The sequence below is a fragment of the Cupressus sempervirens genome, chromosome 6 (genome assembly GCF_028749045.1).
Source record: "Cupressus sempervirens isolate cs-2001-9-10 chromosome 6, ASM2874904v1, whole genome shotgun sequence".
Taxonomy (NCBI): Eukaryota; Viridiplantae; Streptophyta; class Pinopsida; order Cupressales; family Cupressaceae; genus Cupressus; species Cupressus sempervirens.
Genome location: NC_143123.1, coordinates 121,604,193 through 121,613,832, shown reverse-complemented (window position 1 = coordinate 121,613,832; position 9,640 = coordinate 121,604,193). Strand labels below are relative to the sequence as shown.

The 9,640-nt window shown below is 34.8% G+C and overlaps 1 protein-coding gene across 1 annotated transcript; it reads left to right on the top strand.

Annotated features, from left to right (window-relative positions):
• The first annotated feature begins 3,081 nt into the window (after nucleotides 1–3,081).
• Nucleotides 3,082–7,553, top strand: LOC149551525 (putative LRR receptor-like serine/threonine-protein kinase At4g37250). Its single transcript, XM_089787023.1, has 2 exons — nucleotides 3,082–5,564; nucleotides 6,430–7,553. The coding sequence occupies exons 1-2, from the start codon at nucleotides 4,010–4,012 to the stop codon at nucleotides 7,116–7,118; spliced, it is 2,244 nt and encodes a 747-aa protein (XP_089643149.1). The 5' UTR covers nucleotides 3,082–4,009; the 3' UTR covers nucleotides 7,119–7,553.
• Nucleotides 7,554–9,640: the final 2,087 nt, after the last annotated feature.

Here is a 9,640-nt window from a genome sequence, read left to right as displayed (position 1 = left end):
TGGATCATTTAAAAAATTAGCTATACATCATTTCAATGCTTTTTTAAATTTAGATTGACTATTTATGGCATAACGAATCATGTCATTGATTTAGGAAATATATGATAAAAATATACATAATCTTTAATTTAATAGAAATAATATTATTATAGATGTGACAAATCAAATTGTCATGTATATCATCAAGTTTGGCCTTTTTAGATAATGGTATTAAAATAATGAATCTTTATGTCAACTACTATATTTGACATCACATTTGTGAACCTAATCTTTATGGTTAAATAAATGAATTATGTCTATAAAAATGATATATTAGAAATATGTTGATTGAGAATGATTCACCTTAATTCTCTCTATATATAGAAATTGTTTTTGAAATTGAAAGTGACCAAAAACAAGGGGGTCGACCCTTGCAACCAAAAGGCTGGTAACTAGCACATCACCAGCAGAAACCAACAGAGAACATCACTAAAACATAAACAAAACAAGAAGTAGCTTAACCACTATAATTCTACCCAAACTATTAACCAACATACTATTATGAACAAAAACAACTAATCTAAAGCAGAGTCTATAGAGTTAACCATACTACTTAAGTTCATAGTAAAAACTGTTGGCACAGTCAAGCCAACCCGAGTCTGAGTAACAATTGGATACCAGCAAACCAAGTAACAACATAATAACATAAAACAACTAAGATCCAGTGATCCCTTAAAACTATATCATCATATTTGACATCATATTTGTGAACCTAATCTTTATGGTTAAATAAATGAATTATGTCTATAAAAATGACATATTAGAAATATGTTGATTGAGAATGATTCACCTTAATTCTCTCTATTTATAGAAATTGTTATTATTGTTGCGAAATTTCTTTTTAGGCTATACCTTAGGGTGGTGTGAGAGTATATAGGTTCACCAAATATGATGGAACAAAATTCCCTTCAAACAAATCAAGCTAATTAAATAAATGCAATCAATATACATAAATTAATAAATATTTATTTAGGTATTTAAGTTACTAAATTGAAAAGTGGTGTTCTAAAAAATACATTTAATGAATAAGATACTTAGCTTTATGATAAGTATGGAGAAATATTAATTATGTTATACAAAATCCAACCATCAAGAAATGAAAATGAATTCTACTAGTTTGTACAATGTCTTAGGTTTTGAATGATCTGAAAATGATCAATGAATTAAATCCAAACCCTTTGGATTGAAACCAAGTATCAAATAACTAATCTTAAATGTTCAATAGTTTGCAACTCATATGATTTTCCTAGTTGAATGCATGCTCTTGAAAACTACTTCAACTTGATCCATGGTATATGAATGTTTGTAACAATGTTAGTATTTTAAAAAGTCGTTGGGAAAGTTGTAAGATCACTAGAGTTAATATTAAACCATTTACAACTAGTCTTACAACTTAAGCAAAAGATAAAAGATAATATGCATTAATTTGTAGATAGCTAATGTGATTTTTGTGTAAACTAAGATTAATTTTAATATTATTGAAATGAATGCACTTTATGTGAGATACTCACAATCTTTTCATGATGATTGTTTATAAATTATGTCCACATAGAAAATGAAAACCTCAATGTTAAGAATAGGCATATTAATCATGCATAATTAAGGATGAAAATAGATGAAATTAATGAAGCAAATAGGGTAAGGTATCGTGTTTTAAGTCAAACCTAATACACTTGTGTGTTACTTCACCATTTATAATTGTATTAAATCATTTTATTAAAAGAAGTTTCCAAACTAAATTGACACGAATATTGTTGATTTCACTATTACAATTCTATAGACTAGACTAATTAATTACACAATGTTTATAACAACAATTATATAAAATACTTAATCTTCTAATTTTTTACCATTATTTTTTAATATCACAAACTTAAACATAACACAACACACCTATGCACATCATATTTACCAATGACTCTTTATAAAAAAATACTTTCAAATATCAATAGATCTTTGTTCTATGAGTGAAGGTGATCACTTTTGAATAAACTCATTTGAGATCAAGTCACGTTCAGGTAAGACCCCAAGACTCTAAGGGATGAGGCTAAGGCTAGGATCATGCCCTAGTCAACTTTGACAAAATTTACACGCCTTAATCCTTGCCTCCTCTTAAATAGGCTTCAACCTAAAACTCACACTCTCATATCAAATTACTCAATAATTTTTTGAATCTAAAATAAAATATTTGAAAACCCACTTTCACACAATCTAATAATCATATCAAAATTGAATAAAAATATTTGTCACTCTTTTACTTGTCCCTTTAACCTATAATGTAGAAATACATCTTACTAATTCCTCCACGACCTATGATAGTAACATGTGACCATTGGATCACCCTGACTTGTGTAGCAACACCTCAATATTTTTTTTCAACAATGATTTGAACACTTCATCCATAACATCTTTGCAACTTTCTTTTTCATATAGACACATATAATTTATCAAACATCTTTATAGTTAAATCAAGATTATCAATATGAATCTATGACACTTGCATGCTAATACTAATTTTTTTTCTTATACTTGTATTAAAAAAAGTTTTTAATATTTTAAAAGTTTAATTTAAGATAATAGATTATATAATTTTTGTCTTAATAAAAATGACGTACTAAGAAAAATAGTCTACTTTTAAACATATAATTAATTGATTAATTGATTGTGAATATATAAATATTTGATCTCTAAAATATTTCCCCTTACTTCCTATCCAATCATACAGAATTGAATACTATATTTGGCCCTCCATATTCCGTTAATAATAATAATAATAATAAACAAAAAAAATTAGTTTTCCTAATTGCTTTTGCCACTAAAAACATATCTAATCTTAGAACTAATATATTTTGGGTAAATGAAAAATTAGGTGCAATAAAAGATTCCAAGGCTGTGAGGCAAGTGTAGTAAGTTTGAGGCAGTGGGGTCAGACTGACAACCCATGAGGCCGTGTAAAAAATAACACTACTACATGAAAAGAGACTGTTTATCCACTGATTGCCGACCTCTTTTTTTTCTGTTTATATGTGGGCATTGAATGTCTTTCCGACATTGATCCCTCTCATAAAATCTCACATACCCAACAATTTACAACCGCTTCAATTATCATTGGCATTAGGTGAACTAATCCATAAAGCAAAGCTTTACATTTTCATGTTATAAAATCATGGAGCTGACCGCAGTACAGGAGTCCCTTCAGCATCATATTTCTGGTCAACTTGGAGGCATAACTCAGTCTTCCAAGAAATTCCATTTATTCTAATAATTCACCCATGTCCTCTGCACATTTTATTGTGCTGGGAAGCTTCAACATGTTGCGTGCATTGGTAAGAGAGAAAGTTCACATGGATGTATCAAGGAAACAATGCAATACAATGGAAGTTTTCTTGTTTGCTTCATGTATGTGTTGTTTTTAGAATTCCGCCTAAAGTGGGTATTCAGTGCTTTCGGATCTGTCATGTGTTTTTGTCTTCCAATGCCAGTCCCTTTATTAGCATAGATTTCGCAAAAAAGAATCAGGTCCTGCATTGGAACATAATTAACTTAGTTTTTTTGTTTTGATGTTGTTGGCATTGATTCTAAAAGTCTAGATTCCAATGGAGTCTGTAGGTTTGACAGGTATGGTTCAGTACGCAATCTCAGGTCTCTGATGTTAATTGTTTGTTAACATTCCTTGTTAAGGCTGGTTTCTTGGCAGCAACTACTTGATTCCTGATATTGTACAAAACCCAATTGAACATGGGTATGAGTTACATACAGCCTGGAATACTTGGTTGCCAGGAACTGGTGAATACTACCACATTCGGCAAGTAATTCATGTTCATGGTGTTCTTCCTTAACCGTATTAGTCGTTGTAATCTTCTAGTTCTCTGACCAGTTAAGAAATCTTGGCCTTATGCCCGGAAACATATATAGCATGGGGATCGCAGTCCGTTTCATTTCTTGAGATAGCGGATAAATTGCCCTAGCAATGCCTGGCATGTTCCATTTGCTGAATGGTTGTCCCTTTAGACCGGGTCTAGTATGGTGCTGTCTTTGTTTAGTGCTGAACTTCATTTTCTGTTCAGTTTCAGCTGTGAATCAAGAGGGGCTGGTTCTGCTTGCGTTCAAATACTCTATCATAAATGATCCCCTCTCTGCCCTCGGGGACTGGAACATTGACGATTCAACACCATGTGGTTGGAATGGTGTGACTTGCACACAGATTCAGGGAATTAATGAGTCCAGAGTAATCAGTGTTGTTTTGCCCCAAAGCCAGCTAGCGGGTTGGATACCGCAAGAACTCGGGTGCCTTGTGTACCTTCGGCACCTTGACCTTTCTGGTAATGAGATCAATGGAACAATTCCCGCGGAGCTTTTCAATGCAACGGATATGCGAAACCTTGTCCTCGCCAACAATGCAATATCCGGTGCTCTGCCTTCTGAAGTACAGCAGCTGAAAGGTTTACAGTATCTTGACCTCTCAAGCAATGCTTTCAGTGGAATCATCCCTCAAAGTATCAAAGAATTGAAAGAACTGAAAGGTATCTCTCTGAAAAACAATTATTTATCTGGACCTATTCCGTCAGGACTTGGTTCATTAGGAGCCCTCGAGGCCCTGGATTTCTCTTCAAATCTCCTTAACGAGTCTATCCCTCCTGATCTTGGCTACTTATCTAGTCTCCAATTTTCCCTGAACCTGTCTGGAAATAGGCTTTCTGGTAACATACCCTTAACTTTAGGGCAACTTCCTTCAAATGCAAGTATAGACCTCTCCCACAATAATTTGACAGGACAAATTCCACGGGTTGGGATTTTTTTGACTCAGAAATCTGATGCTTTTGTTGGCAATCCCGGTCTCTGTGGGAAGCCGCTTACCAAATTATGTTTTGTTCCTTCTACTGATTCTGATCCTCCAAAAATTAGCTCACCGTCTGCAGTTGCAGCTATGCCTGTCCTTGAAAAACACAAAAGTTTAAGCAAAGGCACTATAACTGCTATTGTTCTTGGTGACTTTGCCGGAATAAGCCTTGTTTGTGCAGTTGTTATGTATCGATACTGGAGCACAAAACGGAAAAAGGAAGCAAAGGATGAACCTAATTCCAGGGCTGTTCAAGCGGATGATAATGGAGATTATTCTTCTAGCTCTGGTAGAGTTGGTTGGCTATGCCTTAGAAAAGTTGAAGAGACTTCGGAAGGGAGTAGCTCAGACAATGGAGATCAACAGCAAGGAAATTTGGTTTCACTAGATGGAGATCTAGACTTGGACCTTGATAAACTACTTCGAGCTTCTGCTTATATATTGGGTGCCACTGGATACACTATATTGTATAAGGCAGTTCTAGAAGATGGCATGACATTTGCAGTGAGAAGGCTTGGTGAGGGTGGCTTGGGAAGTTACAGGGATTTTGAAGTAGAAGCTAAAGCAATTGGTAGAGTTAAGCATCCAAACATTGTTCGCCTCAGAGGCTACTACTGGGGCATAGAGGAGAAGCTGCTGATTTATGACTACATTCCAAATGGGAGCTTGGCTAATGCCTATTATGGTGGGTTCTTTACTCTTCTGCTCTTCTTATTATTTGTCTCTTTCTTTGTAGAGTTAATGCTAATTAGGAGATTTGGTCCATGTAGCATCTTAAGTTACTTGTGCATAGGTTTTGGGATGCCTGATATGGTGTTCAGTTTCCATTTCCCATTAAACCCTGAAGTCCATAGGCTCTTGAATTATCAAGTTAGTAAAATTTATGCCATCACCAGATTTTTTTAGGGGTACTGATTCACTTTCTGCATTGAACTTCTTATGAATGTCTTGTTGAAATTCAACAGTACGTCTTCCATGGAATAAAAATGGAAAAAATGAGAAAACAGAAAAGAAACTTGAAGCTCTTTAACAATATCTATAGGATTATCTTGTTGAAGATCTAGACCCCAGGCAACCTGAAATAAAATTCAGCAAATGAATAGATCGTCTTTTATATCAAAACATGTAAGGGAGATCCTAATTGACTGTCATTTGTCCTGTTAAATATTTAGTTGTAAGTCATCTGTAATTGCATTGAACAAATCTGCACATGATCAAGTAAATTATTGTTTCCTGGTATAATCATCTTTTTTCTAAACTCATCTAGACTTTTCTGGTTCCTTTTAATTTTATAACTAGAAAGATAATGATCACCCTGTTCCCAGAATTCTTTGCAGTGTATTATATATACAGCTCATTTGTTTAAAACACGAGTATTGCTTTGTTTTCTTTGTAAAAGAGTACAACATTAAGTATTCTGGGTTTCTGATTTCTAGTTTTGTATGGTAGCAGGACAATAATCACCTTGTTCTGTTTCTGAGTTTTCTGTAGCCTATCCTGTCTTTTCAAAATTCTACTTAAAGAATAAAATTATATTTTCATTCTTGCAGGAAGATCATCAAGCTCCCCCTTTTATTTGCCATGGGCTGCAAGGATAAAAATTGCTAAGGGAGTGGCTAGAGGCCTGGCTTACTTGCATGAAAAGAAGCATGTTCATGCAAATCTCAAGCCCAGCAACATCCTTCTGGGGTTTGACATGGAACCATTCATTGCAGATTTCGGGTTATACCGGGTATTAGACATGGCCAACGTCAAATATAGTAGCTCAGCCATTTATCTAAGAAACTTTGAAGGTACACTATCAGGAAGCAAGCGGTCAACAGGCTCAAGAGATAGTTTGCAGACAACACCTGAAATGCTGGGCAGTCCAAGCACATCAAGAAATTTTGTATCTCCATACCAAGCTCCCGAGGCATTGAAAACTCTAAAACCCAATCAAAAGTGGGATGTTTATTCTTTTGGGGTTATTTTTCTGGAAATGCTCACAGGGAAACCACCTTCTGAGAAAGATTTTTCAACATGGGGTCAAAGTTTTCTTGATGAGAAGCAGCGGATTTTGCGTATTATTGATCCAACTCTTCGATCAGAGGTGGAAGGGAAGGAAGAAATATCAACCTCTCTAAGGATTGCATTCAATTGTTGTTCTCCTTCTCCACAGAAGAGACCAGCAATGAAAGAGGTATTGCAGTTTCTAGAAAAAATACCTTCATTATCTTCATCAACAATTTCATCAGATTAACCAATTCTTTCTGACCTTGCATCATCCTTGTATTAACATAAGTCAAGAATCTGATGAGAGCACAATCTGTATCCCACCTTCACCAACTTTACTCAAGCTCAAGTAGCATAGAGCTACAGACCACTATTATTGACCGTTGGCAAACATTTACAATGGATTCAGATGATCTGCTTCTAAAACAAAGGCCAGAACACGAACTAACATTTCAATATTTTTGCTCTGGAGGCAAGTTCTCAGTTTTCTGCGGAAAATAATAGATGGAGGTAAATTGCTCTTGCAGGCGGCGGACTAATTACAGCATGACTAAGTTGAATCAGCTTGATCTCTTTAGTACAACTGACGGACATTATTGCCAGTGATTAGTTACCTGGAAATAAGTGACATTATAATTGTATAATTACCCTCTAGAATGTCTAATTATTTGATTTGAAAGAATTTGAATGCTGTTTTTATCTTGAAATACAGAAAGTTATTTCTTACTGCTTGACATAAGAACAGAGTGGATTCCACTATATAGAAAATGTGTGAAGTCAATATTGCAATTCCTTGTTTAGTAGAAGCTTTTGTCATCGACAGCTCACCCTTGGCAAAATTATTCAAGGATTGTCATATCTACCCATTGTGATTCAATTTTCTACTCTATTGTTGATAGGATTTAGTCATAAAGGCTTATTTTTCCATGATGATGCATACACACTGCAGATTTGAAAAGGAAAGGTGTACGCTATGGAAGAAAAGTTGATATAATCTTTCTTTTGGGAATCTTGATCATGCCGCAATTATTGATAGAAAGATTAGAATACATTCATAAAACTATCATAACCTAAAATATTATAAAAAGTAAACTTCCATCATATCACAATTTTGGGGTATGGTAATTCATTTTACTGGATGTAGTATAAGTTATCCACATTGTTATTGTTTTAAAGTAATCTATTGCAAGATATATGTAGAAAAAGGATGAAAATGACTATTAAAACATCACTAGTTGCTATTCTACAGTGATTTTAACATAAGATATAGGTCTTGGCTGTGGAAGAAGCATAGAAATCAGAGTACATGTTCGTTGACTGCATTCTTACCTAGTTCATGCCTTGTAGACATTCCATATCTCAAACTATTTTCAATTGCCCATGGACTCTTATGTTGTTGATAATGTGGTTCTATGCTAATATGCCTCTGTGAATCTGCAAGCACAAGTAGTCTACTCACAAAGTCTAGAGGATTCTCTGGTATACAATTGGCATGCACTTGTAGCTTCATACAGACTTGTAGTCAGCACAGTTATGCCTTAATATAAAAATGAAGAAAGGAATTCTGAAGTTTTGAGTATTCTTTCGCCCACTTCTATGGAGAGCCATGCTTGCTGGTTGGTTGGCCAACTCTATGAGGGATTTCTTAGGTTGCAAGTGTAACCAACATTCCAACTTTTTTTCGCTGGACTATGTTAAAAAAGATCAATACACTTATCCTAGGGACTTCATGTACAGTGACAAAGAGAGATAACTTGGGTAAGTCACTTTACTGGTTGCAGGTTACCTAAACTAAGTCCTGAAAAAGCCCTGGTGCCCCTAAACTTGCTTACAGTCTTACAACTATTTTGAGACTCTACACGACAAATTCCGCTTCTCCTTCTCTTTCTTATTCCCTTTACACTCTACCCCCCTCCTCCTCCTCCTTCCCATTATTATCACAACATTGCATTGAAGACAGGCTTGATTAATATTAGATGGATGAAGTATGACACTTTGACATGATTCAGTGACCTTGGAATTCATGATTTCATTTTTTAAACATTCCGGCATTACTGCTCTAATACGACATCGTTCATTGCACTTTGAAAATGGTCTAAATGAGGCTGTCATGGTGTTTTATATCCACATTCCTGATGGGGGACACTGTAGGAGGGCATTTGGAACTAGTTTTACCCAGTCCTAGACTCCTAGTTTGTTTTTTGGCAGTATCTCTAACTCTGCAGTTGACATTTCTAGCTCTATTCAGTTCCTCGTCGGCCATTATCTTTGGCTTACCATCAAGAATATTAAGGAACTTGAGGCTTGCACATTCAATTTCAAAAGAAGGCTTCTGGAAAAGACCTATGTGAAATTTGTTTCTGACCATCAATGTTTCAGATCACTCAACATGAAGCATAATCATCATGAGAATGTTAAGGGTACAGATAAATTCTTCTGTGTGATATAATTAGGTTCATTTAGTTTTGTTGGCTGTTATCTATCCTAACAGTTAATTTATTACTACAAAATCAAAGTTAAATACCATTAATTAAGTGGTTTTCAAGAGGAGTTTTAATGATAAAGTTTTTGATTGACAGGTCTTTAGGATTGGCTCAAGCAAAGGTTCTCATCCCTTTATAAAGTTGCCAGAATGTTTGCAAACTTAAATAGTTTATAGAAATGGTTCATCCTTGCATTGACTCGAGTGTTCTCAATGCAGATGCCATGCTTAAGTTGTATCCGTTCTGCTAAAGATTTTTTTTTAACTTAGTTGAGACGGATGTCAGG

Coding starts and splice junctions, on each gene's coding strand:
- LOC149551525 (XM_089787023.1), top strand. CDS start 4,010: ATGCCTGGCATGTTCCATTTGCTGAATGGTTGTCCCTTTAGACCGGGT. Junction 5,565..6,429: donor CTTGGCTAATGCCTATTATG/GTGGGTTCTTTA, acceptor TCATTCTTGCAG/GAAGATCATCAAGCTCCCCC.